The sequence below is a fragment of the Phyllobates terribilis genome, unplaced genomic scaffold, assembly GCF_046119375.1.
Source record: "Phyllobates terribilis strain yellow unplaced genomic scaffold, ASM4611937v1 Scaffold_11__3_contigs__length_659146591, whole genome shotgun sequence".
NCBI lineage: Eukaryota > Metazoa > Chordata > Amphibia > Anura > Dendrobatidae > Phyllobates > Phyllobates terribilis.
In genome coordinates this window covers 263,137,977-263,153,026 of record NW_027362771.1, presented here as the reverse complement: position 1 = coordinate 263,153,026, position 15,050 = coordinate 263,137,977, and the positions used below count along the sequence as shown (strand labels likewise).

At 45.0% G+C, this 15,050-nt stretch overlaps 1 protein-coding gene across 12 annotated transcripts in view; it reads left to right on the top strand.

Annotated features, from left to right (window-relative positions):
• MAGI2 (membrane associated guanylate kinase, WW and PDZ domain containing 2) overlaps positions 1 to 15,050 on the top strand; it is a 1,194,143-nt gene that overhangs the window by 1,154,966 nt on the left and 24,127 nt on the right. For 2 of the 12 annotated variants that reach the window (XR_012251242.1, XM_073652299.1), the window contains exon 23: positions 609 to 659. The exons of the other annotated variants lie outside the window; for them this stretch is intronic. Coding sequence is in view for 1 of the 2 variants with exons in the window: in XM_073652299.1 (XP_073508400.1) it covers positions 609 to 659 (51 nt within the window). In the remaining variant the exon portion in view is untranslated. The remainder of the gene's footprint in view (positions 1 to 608; positions 660 to 15,050) is intronic. 12 annotated transcript variants of the gene reach the window in all.

The window sequence follows — 15,050 nt, the reverse complement described above, 5'->3', positions numbered from 1 at the left end:
TCCTATAATGTTCTCCTCTGAGAGTTCTCTTCTGAGAGTTTGCTACAGAGAATTAGGAGCAGAACCTCCTTTTCTTTATGTGCTATTATTTTTTGGGATCTGTTACAATGTAAAGGATATTAAAATTGCACTTTGATTAACATGTAGTTTTTATACCAAGTTGCTTTCAGTATTTTCAATTGCATTTTATTGTATGCAGACTATGCATCTGTCTTCAATCTCCAATTCTAATTACTATCTATTAGACAATAGTAAGGGCTAAAACTTAAAAAAAAAAAAAAAAAAAAAAGTAAATCGTAGATTGTATAAGACATAAGCTAAAATATTGTAAGTAGAAATGTATAAACTTTGGCAAAGATAAAGCATCTGAGTATTAGCATCCCCCTTTTTTTTACCCTGTATTGCCCACTAAAATGTTAACCTCTTTATAGCATTGGTGCTACTGCGACCTCTGGGGACTTTCCCATCAGTTAGCACTTCTAACTTTTAAAGACTCAGAGGTAATTCAGACCAAACAAAATCATCAGCCTACTAAGTCTGTCTCCATCATATCACCCAGCGCTTTCTCAATGGCTTCTATTATTGATTGTCCTCTTTGCCACATGCAGGCATCCAAGCTTTTTATATTGGTCTCAGCTTTCAGAAGATTTGTTCAATTGGTAAGTTTAATATGTATTTTTCTCTCCTACATCTGTAGGTTTCTTTAAAGAGGACCTTTCACTGGATTTTTTTTAAAAAAAAAGACGTTCCTCCTTCAAGTTTTGCTGCTCCATTTGTGGAAAAAAAAATTTTTTCTTTCTTCTGTGACTTTCCAAAGTTTTTCTCCTTCCCAAAGTTATGCCCCTTGGAAACTGAAATGAAAATTTTCCCTTTAACTAACGGGACGTATACCACACAACTTCACTGTGGGTATATGCTTTTTCTCCTCTGATGCAATCAAAACACGGCAGCACCCAACTAAAAGCTCTGTGGTATACGCCTATTTGGTTGAAAAGAAAATGTGCATTATTATTATTATGGGACATAACTTTGGAATGGAGGGGCATGAAAGAAATAGAAAAACTATTCCAGCATTGGTTTAGCAGCCCAAATTTGAGGACGTACTCAGTTTAAATTAAAAAATCTAGTGAAACACCCGCTTTAAAGGCAACAATGAACATGCTTTTGATCTTTTTCTAGCATCAAATGGATACAGTATTAGATCAAAGTGTTATACCATGTATATCCATGATAAGGAACTCAGTGATATTGTGCCAGATGAACTGTAGACTTGTGTTAAGTTTTGGCATTCTCTCCAGGTTTTATATAGGTTGGCAAATGTTAAGGTTTACCGTCTTAGTAATCTTTTCTCATATTTCATTATGTGATTATAAGTGTTTTGTGGAAGTGTATAGAAAACGGTCAATAAATTAACATATGGTACAACAAGAATTTCACAGGTTTCCTATTGTCACATATCAAAACAAAATATAAGGCTATTGGAAAATGTACTAAAATACAAGACTTTATTAGATCACATGAAAGTAATTTTAGGTTATGTCCCCGTGAACGTGTTTTTTTTGTGCAGCAAAGTAGGTGGAATTTATAAAAATTTCATGTCCACCGTGCATTTTTAACTCTGCATAAACTGATCTGTGGTGCTATGACATGCATGAGGGTCATTTGCAGACCCTGAGTGTCATGACAACCCATCGGAGCCCCACGATCACATGACAGGGGCATCGATGGGTGGCCGGAATGACACGCCCGCACATGTCGGATTTAACTGGTTAACAGCCACTGGTGGAACTCCATGTCAGAGCCTGCATCAAGGTCATAGACAAGACATATGACGTAAACATATGTTATATGTCGTGAATGGGTCATCTCTGAAACGCTGCAGCATTTCAGAGAAAAACATAGTTTGATAGCTGCCGGGGACCGAACCGCACGGGGGACTAGTTGGACAGGTGGGTCCCCAGGGTTTCTTCCCGCCTGCTGAAGTGATAGGTCTCCCTCTATACATGAACGCAGTGAACCACCTGTAAGACTAGTCTCCCATGCAGTTCAGACCCCGGTGACTATTAAACGGTGTCTTTTCTCTGAAGCACTGCAGCATTTCAGAGTTAATCATACATGGCTGAAATCATACATCATCTGATACATGCTGCCCATGCTGCTGGCTATGAGGTTCCCTTTAACCCCTTAGTGACCACCAATATGTCTTTTTACTGACCGTAGATATAAGCATACAGAATCCACCATTTGGTAAAAATGAAGCAGCTGTTAGCTGTACACTATAGCTGAAACCCTGCTGCATTAGCCACAATTGGTGTTGATATTTAACCCCTTAGAAGCTACTGTTAATAGTGACAACTGCATCTAGATGATTACTAGAGCATGGGAGCTCCCTCTTTTATCCCATTGGCACCCTGAGATCTTGATTGTGTGGTCCTGATGGATTCCATGGGAATCCAATGCCAAGTAATGGCCCTAGGGGCTGCCAGCCATAATTGCCTGTTCAGAAGTTGGCAACATTTTAGTGTTAAAAATTGAAGTTTCATTCCCGTTATTACACTGTGCGTTAATTTCTGAAATCACCTGAAGAGTTAATATACAACCTGACAGCAGTTTTGAATATGTTGAGGAGTGCTGTTTTTAAAATGCTATCTCTTTTAGGGGTTTTCCAGTATAGTTTCCCAAAAGTCACTTTAAAACTGTAGAAATAGGTCCCTAAAAATATAAGTTTTGTAAATTTCATTGAAAAAATGAAAAATTGATGCTACATTTTTAAACTTTCTAGCATCCCATCAAAATATAAGGACTTTTACAAATGGTGCTGAAATAAAACAGAGATGAGGGAAATGTTATTTGTTATTTTTTTTTGTTTTGGTATGACTATCTGGATTATAGGTATTCAAAATTGAAAATTACAATTGTTTTTTATTTTTGTCAAATATCTGATATTTTTATAAATAAAAGCAAAAGTTATCGACCTAAATTTACCATTTAACATAAAGTACAATGTGTCACAAAAAAAACGGTCTTAAAATCACTTGGATATGTTGAAAAATTTCAGACTTATTAACACAAGAGGTGACACATGTCAGATTTGAAAAATTTGGCTCAGTCACTAAGGAGTTAAAGCAATGTATCTTAATAAATGAACACAATGGAACACATTAAACTACTCCACAATAAACTAGTAAAATAGTAACTTAAGCATGGAGGAGATCTACTTTGTGAAGAAGTAAAAATGACTTTCTTGCTCTATACTAAATGACGACAAGTTGCTGTCTACATTGGGTTGCTTAAAGCATTGCTGACACTTTAGCTATGATATTGCCATATGCAGAAAAGGTTTTTGTACCCAACCCTCTAGAAATTTCTTAGGATTCTCTTTATTCTACAGTACATTCTAGAAATTGTACTTCTTTTTAATGCTAAATGTAGTATATTATAACCTTTTGTTACTGGCTGTTATTTTCCATGTTTGTAGTCTAAAATTTCCTGTAAAAGTAAAATACTATCCAATCTAATAATATCTACAGAACAGAAAGAGGTAAATACTTAATACATCACGTGAATTGTCAAAAGCTAATGTTAGAACAAAGATCATCTTTAAATTAAACAACTGACCAAGTTCAAGGGATGTGAACAACCAACAATGGAATACAATTGTAGTTAACAGATTTCTGTCAAACTTAACAAATGTATATAAAACACTTATCTTCTACAACTGAGTAGTTTATCATAGTCTCTAACATTTGGAGGACTAATATACTTAAGTTAATCAAGGCCGGGTTTCAACCACCACAGCCATTGGTAGATGGTGTGGCATATAGTACACTAACTTGTGCCCTATCAAGTAAAATTCTGTATTTTGTTTTCATATATTGTCTCAATTCTTCACTATTTTTAGATCTTTGTTAGCTGTTTTGTATTTGATCCTTCCTATTTTTATCAAGTAGCTAGAAAACTTTAGCCCTCTTATAGCTAAGAAATGTAGAACTTTTTAATGATGATTAAGCCCTTCATGACCTTAGTTGTGTCCCTGTCTTTAGTGAAGGCTTGCGTGCCGAGTCCGCATCTTTCCCTCCCCATGACTGATTTAATCAGTCATCATGTGCCTTTAACAGTGGCATTCTCTGACAGTGGCACACTTGTGGCATGATTACAGGGCGCTGGTGGGTTGTCAGAATAGCCAGTGACCCTGTCATTTTGATACTCCTGTGAATGCCAGCCTGTGGCCGATGTTCATAGGAGATTATTTCTGCTACACATAGATCGGATGATCGGAACTTCAAGTCTCCTAATGGGACTATTAAGTACAGTAAAAAGGGAAGAAAATTTTAAAAAGTATGAAAAAAAAATAAATTTCAAATTAGTCCCCTTTTAAAATGATAAGAAAAAAGCAAATACACATTTGGTATTGCTGCTTTCTGAAATGTCCGATCTATCAAAATATAAAATTAATTCAATCTGTAAACAACGTGATGGAGAAACCTATATGAAACGTTTTAGGAGAAACTCAAGAGGTTTCAGACGTTTGCCAGTTTTGATCAAATCAGGGAGTCGATCGGAGACGAGAGAAATACAACCAATTATGTGTGTCCCAGCCTTGTCTGCACTCAGATGCCTGGTTACAAGTTTTTATTACAAACCACAAAGATAAGGAAAGTGGGAATGGCTTACATAACGTTACCTAAGAAGAAAGATAAGTTGGGAAAAACAAAGTCGTAAATTATGTATTCTGCTAAATTCCTTAGAGACTGGTTATATCTAGTTTTACTATACTTTCCGAAACAAAGGAAGGCTTCATACAGAGACTGCTCTATATTAGATACAACGAAATAAAACTTATAAAGCTAATATTAAAATAATAAGTTATCAATTAGATATATATGTAGATTTAATTGTCTAAAACAATAATCAAAGCAAAGTATACATATTTACCATAACAAACATAATGAAAAAAAATCAAAACTGCAGAATTGTGTTTTTTGTCCGCTGCAATAAAATGCAATTGGAGGTGATCAAAACATTGTATCTACTACAAAATGGTATCAATAACAATGTCAGCTCAGGGCGCAATAAATAAGCACTCATACAGCACCATATACTGAAAAATAAAAACATTACGGGTCTCGGAAAATGGCGACACAAGCAAAAAATGTTTCTATTAAAAATTTCCAAAATTTTTTTCACCACTTAAATAAAAAAAAAACTATTCATGTTTTGTACTGTGCACTTGTACTAACCTGGAGAATTATATTGCCAAGTCAATTTTACCATATACTGAACATGTAAATAAAAAACCCAAAAAACAATTTTTGAATTGCACTATTTTTTGCAATTTCACTGCACAGAATTTTTTTCCCCACTTTCCAGTGCATCACATGATAAATGAATGATATCATTCAAAAGTACAACTCATCCCGCAAATAACAAGCTCTTCTATGGCTATATTGATGAAAAATAAAAAGGTATGGCTCTTGGAAGAAAGGGAGACGAAAACACGGAAAATCACAAGATCAAGAAGGGGTTAAATGTACAGAATACTGCTAAAATCCTTTATTTGTTATCTTTGTGAGCTTATTTTTTTCATTGCCAATGATGATCTGAATAGAAGATCTGCCTTTCAACCTTTGCTGTCTGTAGATAGCATATATACCTTTAAAGGAGTCTACAAATAATTATTTTCCAGTTTCTGCTTATCCAAGAGAACTCATCAGTAGTGTTGAGCGATACCTTCCGATATCGGGAAATATCGGATCGGATTGGATCGGACCGATACCGAAAAAGTATCGGATATCGCCGATTCCGATACCGGAAACCAATGCAAGTCAATGGGACATAAATATCGGAATTAAAATAAACCCTTTCTTTCCTTGTAGGTTATTTCTACATGAAGGAAAACAACTAAGAATAATGTAGAATGTATTGGGGGAGGTGGGGGAGACAATAAAGGCATAGAGGTTTAGCCCAGTCAAATGGAATAGCAGGAATTAATATTTTTTTATTATGTTCTGAGTTACGGAAATATTAACTATGTTAAGTATTTTTATATTTTGTCAGATATTTATGTTTCACTACTTCCATGCTCTTCACCTTCTTTTTTACTTCTCCCACACTTTCTCCTTCATCATCCTCAGCATCTTTTTCATCCACTTCTTCTTCACCTTCTTCTTCTTCACCTTCTTCGTATTATTCTTTTTTTTACATTCTTCATATTCTACTTCTTCATCTTCTTCATATTCTTCTTCTTCATCATATTCTTATTTGTGACAGGCATTCCTGTAGTTGTTATCTATAAAAGGTTGGACATTACACCTTTCGTTCTGCCCGTCACAAAAGATTTACAACAGGATTTGTCCGCGTTCAGTTTGGCCTGCAGCAGCAGGTCTTTTCCAGGGGCACCACGAGGAGGAACGGACTCACCCCCATACACTGCTTAGTCATCTTCTGCTTATAATTTAGATATTATCTTTTGCTCTGATTTTTAGTCTTATGCTTAATGTTCTTCCGCTTTTTGTTCTGCAGCTTCTTGTATTTCTGCTTCTTGGTTTTCTGTCTCTTGTTTTTCTGTATCTTGGTGCTTGTCTTCTCTTCTTTGTCTTCTTGGTCAACTTCTTCAGGGTCATCTTCTTGGTCTTCTTCGGGGTGGTCTTCAGGGTCGTCGTCTTCGGGGGTCCTCGTCTTCGGGGTCCTCGTCTTCTTCGGGTTGGTCTTCTGGGTCCTCGTCTTCGGGGTCCTCGTCTTCTTCGGGGTGGTCTTCAGGGTCCTCGTCTTCTTCGGGGTGGTCTTCAGGGTCCTCGTCTTCTTCGGGGTGGTCTTCAGGGTCCTCGTCTTCAGGGTCATTGTCTTCGGGGTCCTCGTCTTCTTAGGGTTGGTCTTCAGGGTCCTCGTCTTCAAGGTCCTTGTCAGGGAGATCCAGAGTGATTACCAAGAACCATTTCAAAAAGCTTGAACTTGGAAATGTAGCAGAAGGTACAAGAAAGCTGAGGAACTACCGAGGACCAGCTGACGGTACTGGAACCCGGATGGATAGCAGAAGGTACAAGAGCCAATGGAACTACCGAGGACCAGCTGATGTTACTGGAACTCGGTTACTAAGCAGGAGGTACCTGTGCCAGAAAGCACTACCAAGGACCAGCAGACGTTGGTGGAACTTGGATACCGAGAAGGAGGCACCTAATCCAAAGGCACTGCCGAGAACCAGCTGACGGTACTGGAACCCGGATGGGTAGCAGAAGGTACAAGAGCCAATGGAACTACCGAGGACCAGCTGATGTTACTGGAACCCGGATGGGTAGCAGAAGGTACAAGAGCCAATGGAACTACCGAGGACCAGCTGATGTTACTGGAACTCGGTTACTAAGCAGGAGGTACCTGTGCCAGAAAGCACTACCAAGGACCAGCAGACGTTGGTGGAACTTGGATACCGAGAAGGAGGCACCTAATCCAAAGGCACTGCCGAGAACCAGCTGATGGTACTGGAACCCGGATGGGTAGCAGAAGGTACCCATGTAAAAAAAAAGTTCAAGGCCGCGAGCCGGCCGCAGTTACCAAAACCCACAGTCCTACAGAGGGTGCTTGTCCTATTGGCACTATGGAACCAGCCTTCATTGCCAGATCCCGCAGCCCACATAGGAGTCACCTAAACTGCAGGCACCATAGAGTCGGCTAACCCGACCGCAACACGACAGGACAACGCATTGGAGGCAAAGTGACGTTGACACTACCCGGAAACAGCTGGCGTGCTGGAACCAGGCTGGGCAGGAGGGAGTACCCGTGCCAAAGACACTGCCGAGAACCAGCTGACGGTACTGGAACCCGGATGGGTAGCAGAAGATACAAGAGCAAATGGAACTACCGAGGACCAGCTGACGGTACTGGAACCCGGATGGGTAGCAGAAGGTACAAGAGCCAATGGAACTACCGAGGACCAGCTGATGTTACTGGAACTCGGTTACTAAGCAGGAGGTACCTGTGCCAGAAAGCACTACCAAGGACCAGCAGACGTTGGTGGAACTTGGATACCGAGAAGGAGGCACCTAATCCAAAGGCACTGCCGAGAACCAGCTGACGGTACTGGAACCCGGATGGGTAGCAGAAGGTACCCATGTAAAAAAAAAGTTCAAGGCCGCGAGCCGGCCGCAGTTACCAAAACCCACAGTCCTACAGAGGGTGCTTGTCCTATTGGCACTATGGAACCAGCCTTCATTGCCAGATCCCGCAGCCCACATAGGAGTCACCTAAACTGCAGGCACCATAGAGTCGGCTAACCCGACCGCAACACGACAGGACAACGCATTGGAGGCAAAGTGACGTTGACACTACCCGGAAACAGCTGGCGTGCTGGAACCAGGCTGGGCAGGAGGGAGTACCCGTGCCAAAGACACTGCCGAGAACCAGCTGACGGTACTGGAACCCGGATGGGTAGCAGAAGGTACAAGAGCCAATGGAACTGCCGAGAACCAGCTGGCGGTGCTGGAGCCCAGGGTAAATACTAAAAACAGAAGAGCCAGAGGTGTATTTGGAGGAGGTTTTAAATCCGTACTACAGTGGATGTGGACAAAGCAGGAGAATTTGCCGGACACACAGCTGGGGATCAGCTGACGTTACTGAATCCCAATAACACTGGAGCAAGCGTTGACTGTGCAGACGGCACTTCTGAGCAGCAACTAGCGGTATTGGAGCCCAGGGTAAATACTAAAAACGGAGGAGCCAGAGGTGTAATTGGAGCAAGTTTTAAATAAGTAGCACAGTGAATATGGACAGAGCAGGAGAAATTGCCGTGAACACAGCAGGGGAACAGCTGACGTTACCGAACCCCAATAACACCGCAGCAAGTGTTGACTGTGCAGACGGCACTTCCGAGCGCCAACTGGCGGTGCTGGAGCCCAGGGATAAGAATGAAAACAGAGGAGCCAGAGGTGTAATTCGAGCAACTTTAAAATGTGTAGTACAGTGGATGTGGACAAAGCAGGAGAAATTGCCGTCCGCACAGCAGGAGAACAGCTGACGTTACTGAACCCCAATAACACGGCAGCAAGTGTTGACTGTGCAGACAGCACTTCCGAGCGCCAACTGGCGGTGTTGGAGCCCAGGGTAAATACTAAAAACGGAGGAGCCAGAGGTGTAATTGGAGCAAGTTTTAAATAAGTAGCACAGTGAATATGGACAGAGCAGGAGAAATTGCCGTGAACACAGCAGGGGAACAGCTGACGTTACCGAACCCCAATAACACCGCAGCAAGTGTTGACTGTGCAGACGGCACTTCCGAGCGCCAACTGGCGGTGCTGGAGCCCAGGGATAAGAATGAAAACAGAGGAGCCAGAGGTGTAATTGGAGCAACTTTAAAATCTGTAGTAGTGAGAATGTGGACAGAGCAGGAGAAATTGCCGTCCGCACAGCAGGGGAACAGCTGACGTTACTGAACCCCAATAACATGGTAGCAAGTGTTGACTGTGCAGACAGCACTTCCGAGCGCCAACTGGCGGTGCTGGAGCCCAGGGATAAGAATGAAAACAGAGGAGCCAGAGGTGTAATTGGAGCAACTTTAAAATCTGTAGTAGTGAGAATGTGGACAGAGCAGGAGAAATTGCCGTCCGCACAGCAGGGGAACAGCTGACGTTACTGAACCCCAATAACACGGCAGCAAGTGTTGACTGTGCAGACAGCACTTCCGAGCGCCAACTGGCGGTGTTGGAGCCCAGGGTAAATACTAAAAACGGAGGAGCCAGAGGTGTAATTGGAGCAAGTTTTAAATAAGTAGCACAGTGAATATGGACAGAGCAGGAGAAATTGCCGTGAACACAGCAGGGGAACAGCTGACGTTACTGAACCCCAATAACATGGTAGCAAGTGTTGACTGTGCAGACGGCACTTCCGAGCGCCAACTGGCGGTGCTGGAGCCCAGGGATAAGAATGAAAACAGAGGAGCCAGAGGTGTAATTCGAGCAACTTTAAAATGTGTAGTACAGTGGATGTGGACAAAGCAGGAGAAATTGCCGTCCGCACAGCAGGAGAACAGCTGACGTTACTGAACCCCAATAACACGGCAGCAAGTGTTGACTGTGCAGACGGCACTTCCGAGCGCCAACTGGCGGTGCTGGAGCCCAGGGATAAGAATGAAAACAGAGGAGCCAGAGGTGTAATTCGAGCAACTTTAAAATGTGTAGTACAGTGGATGTGGACAAAGCAGGAGAAATTGCCGTCCGCACAGCAGGAGAACAGCTGACGTTACTGAACCCCAATAACACGGCAGCAAGTGTTGACTGTGCAGACAGCACTTCCGAGCGCCAACTGGCGGTGTTGGAGCCCAGGGTAAATACTAAAAACGGAGGAGCCAGAGGTGTAATTGGAGCAAGTTTTAAATAAGTAGCACAGTGAATATGGACAGAGCAGGAGAAATTGCCGTGAACACAGCAGGGGAACAGCTGACGTTACTGAACCCCAATAACATGGTAGCAAGTGTTGACTGTGCAGACGGCACTTCCGAGCGCCAACTGGCGGTGCTGGAGCCCAGGGATAAGAATGAAAACAGAGGAGCCAGAGGTGTAATTCGAGCAACTTTAAAATGTGTAGTACAGTGGATGTGGACAAAGCAGGAGAAATTGCCGTCCGCACAGCAGGAGAACAGCTGACGTTACTGAACCCCAATAACACGGCAGCAAGTGTTGACTGTGCAGACGGCACTTCCGAGCGCCAACTGGCGGTGCTGGAGCCCAGGGATAAGAATGAAAACAGAGGAGCCAGAGGTGTAATTCGAGCAACTTTAAAATGTGTAGTACAGTGGATGTGGACAAAGCAGGAGAAATTGCCGTCCGCACAGCAGGAGAACAGCTGACGTTACTGAACCCCAATAACACGGCAGCAAGTGTTGACTGTGCAGACAGCACTTCCGAGCGCCAACTGGCGGTGTTGGAGCCCAGGGTAAATACTAAAAACGGAGGAGCCAGAGGTGTAATTGGAGCAAGTTTTAAATAAGTAGCACAGTGAATATGGACAGAGCAGGAGAAATTGCCGTGAACACAGCAGGGGAACAGCTGACGTTACCGAACCCCAATAACACCGCAGCAAGTGTTGACTGTGCAGACGGCACTTCCGAGCGCCAACTGGCGGTGCTGGAGCCCAGGGATAAGAATGAAAACAGAGGAGCCAGAGGTGTAATTGGAGCAACTTTAAAATCTGTAGTAGTGAGAATGTGGACAGAGCAGGAGAAATTGCCGTCCGCACAGCAGGGGAACAGCTGACGTTACTGAACCCCAATAACATGGTAGCAAGTGTTGACTGTGCAGACAGCACTTCCGAGCGCCAACTGGCGGTGCTGGAGCCCAGGGATAAGAATGAAAACAGAGGAGCCAGAGGAGTAATTGGAGCAACTTTAAAATGTGTAGTACAGTGGATGTGGACAAATCAGGAGAAATTGCCGTCCGCACAGCAGGAGAACAGCTGACGTTACTGAACCCCAATAACACGGCAGCAAGTGTTGACTGTGCAGACGGCACTTCCGAGCGCCAACTGGCGGTGTTGGAGCTCAGGGATTACAGTTCAGGTGGTAGAAACATGAACAGAACAGGAGACCTGGATACTGTTGCCAACCAATTATTTATTCTGGAAGAGGACTGGCAAATTCATGAGAGATCCAGGCCTTGTTCATTTTGAGAAAAGTAAGCCGGTCAACGTTATCGGAGGATAGTCGCATGCGACGGTCTGTTAGTACACCACCTGCGGCACTAAAGACGCGTTCCGATAATACACTAGCAGCAGGGCAAGCTAGCACCTCCAGTGCATACTGACTAAGCTCTGGCCATGTATCCAGCTTACAGACCCAAAACTTGAAGGGAGAAGAGCCGTCTGGGAGTACACTAAGAGGGCAGGACATGTAGTCTGTCACCATCTGACGGAAACGTTGCCTCCTGCTGACTGGAGCTGTCTGTGATGGTGTAGACATTTGTGGCGGCGGGGACACAAAACTTTGCCACATTTCGGCCATACTGGTCTTGCCTTGTGCTGAGGCGCTGCTTCTGCTCCCTCTTTGTGCAGAGCTTCCTCCACTGCCTCGACGCACTGAGCTGCTTTGTAAAGCACTAGCAGCACTGCTCTCGGTTGGAATGGAGAACATGATGGAATGCACCAGTGCGTCTTGGTACTCCCGCATTTTACGCTCCCGGTTCAATGGTGTTATGAGGCTTTGTAAGTTGTCCCGGTAGCGAGGATCTAGGAGGGTGGACACCCAATAATCAGCCGTGTTGAGAATGTGGGCGATGCGGCGGTCGTTTCTGAGGCACTGCAGCATGAAATCAACCATGTGCTGCAGACTGCCAACTGGCCAAGAAACGCTGTCCCCTGCTTGAGGCGTGATCTCTGCCTGCTCTGCATCACCCCACCCTCGCTCTAGATACTGACTACTAGAGCATTGTGTACCTCCCTCCTCTGGACAGATGTCTTCCTCATCCATTGACTCCTCCTCATCCTCCTCACAAAGTGTCCCCTGCCTAGGCCTTTGTGAGGAACCACGTTGCGCAGACTGTAGAGAAGCAGATGGCATTTGTGACTCCTCATCCTCCACCTCTTCCAAAACCTCGTCCCTTAGTGCTTGCAGTGTTTTTTCAAGCAGGCAGATAAGGGGGATAGTCATGCTGACTAGTGCATCATCTGCACTCGCCATCCGCGTGGAATAATCGAAGGCACGCAAAACGTGGCAAATGTCCTTCATAGAGGCCCACTCAGTGGTGGTGAAGTGTGAACGGCGCGCACTGCGACTTGTTTGCGCCTGCTGCAGCTGGTACTCCATTACTGCTGCCTGCTGCTCACACAACCTCTCCAACATATGTAACGTTGAATTCCACCTGGTGGGTAGGTCACATATGATGCGATGTTCCGGAAGACATAATCGGCGCTGCAGAGCTGCAATGCGTGATCTTGCATTGCTGGAACGCCGCAAGTGAGCGCACTCTATGCGGACCTTGTGAAGCAGTGCATCAAGATCCGGATAGTCCCTCAAAAAACTCTGCACGACCAAGTTGAGCACATGTGCCAGACATGGGATGTGAGTGAGGTTGCCTAGGCCCAGAGCTGCCACCAGATTTCGGCCATTGTCACACACTACCATGCCTGGCTGGAGATTCGCTGGCACAAACCACACGTCACTCTGCTGCTTGATGGCATTCCAGAGCTCCTGCGCTGTGTGGCTTCGATTCCCCAAAGAAATTAATTTTAATACGGCCTGTTGACGTTTGGCCACGGCTGTGCTCATATCGGTCATCATAACAGGTAACCGTTCACGGGTCGATGTGGAGGTAGACCGTGACGGCTCCTGCAGCGCTGATTCAGAGGAACTGGAGTATGAGGAGGAGTCAATGTGTACAGACTGGATTCCTGCAATCCTTGGAGTTGGCAGAACACGTACAGCGCCACTCTCAAGATCTGTACCCGGCTCCACAACATTTACCCAATGGGCAGTGAGGGAAAGGTATCGTCCCTGTCCATGCTTACTGGTCCACGCATCAGTGGTCAGGTGGACCTTGCTACTGACGGCGTTTTGTAGCGCATGTTTAATTTTTCCCTCCACATGATGTTGCAGGGCAGGGACGGCTTGCCTGCTGAAATAAAAGCGGCTGGGCACGTTGTATTGTGGGACTGCCAATGCCATAAAGTTACGGAATGTGTCAGTCTCCACCAGCCTGAATGATAGCATTTCAAGGGCCAGTAGTTTAGCAATGCCAGCATTCAGAGCCTGTGCTCGGGGGTGGTTTGCCGAGTATGGGCGCCTTTTCTCCCATGCCTGTGCTAACGATGGCTGTAGACTGGCCTGGGAGTGTGAGGATGACTGGGAAAGTGGTGCTGTGGGTGGAATTACACTGTGTCTCTGTACAACAGTGCCAGAGATTCTTCCATGGCGATCCTGTGAGGAAGCCGAACCAGCTGTGTGTGAGCTGGAGGAAGAGGCTACAACACGAGCTGAAGAGGTGGTAGGTGGCGCTGTAGGTTGGCCTAGGTCTTCAGTGTGTTTGTGTAACTCCACCACGTGCTTGGTCCGCACATGTTTCCACATATTTGTGGTATTGAGGTTGCTGACACTTTTCCCTCTTTTCACCTTCTGATTACACAGCTTGCATTTGACAAAGCAAATGTCATCTGCAACTGTGTCAAAAAAGGACCAGGCACTGCAAGTCTTGGGAGCGCCCGCTTTGGATTTTGGAAGAGCCATGCTCCTAATGGGTGCCGAAGTGGAGGCTACAGGCAACCAAGTCTGCCCCCTCCCTCTCCCTCCTTTTTGGGCCGTTCGGGGAATCTCTTCCTCAGAGCTGCTCCCACCACCTTCCTGTCCCTCACGCCATGATGGGTCAAGGACCTCATCATCTACACCACCCTCTTCAAACAACTGCTTCTCCTGGGTAGTCTCGACAGCACAGTACGCACCAGAAAGTGGCACCTGAGTCTCATCATCAGATGCGTACTGAGGTGTGCTGCTGACCATAGGCACTGGCCCACCCGCCTCTTCAGATTCAGAGAGACAAAACGGTTGCGCATCACTGCATACTACCTCTTCTTCAAATTCTCGAATTCTGCTTGGCTGGCCCCCTCTTTCCAAGCCAAGAGATTCAGAGAACAGAAGTAGAGATGGCTCCTGTCCAGGGCTCTCTGACTGCCTGGGCAATTTGGCAGGTGGTGAAGAGACAGATGGGTGCTCTTCAGTGCTCAGGACCTGAGAGGATCTGGAACTAATTGAAGTCGATGCGTTAGCTGCCATCCATCCGACAACGGCTTCAATTTGGTCCTCGCGCAGCAGTGGGGTACGGCTAGCTCCTACAAAGCTGCGCATAAAGGACTGTTCCCTGGTAAAACTGGGGGATGCTGAGTCACTGGTGCCCGCAGCAGGCACAGAATCCCCACGTCCTCTCCCTGCAGGCACAGAATCCTCACGTCCTCTCCCTGCAGAAACTCCACGCCCACGCCCACGACCACGACCACATGCCTTACTCCCTGCCTTCTTCATCTTGGTAGACTGATAAAGATAGGCAGAAAAGTACTAAGGGCTTAGTGTGCTTATTCCTGAA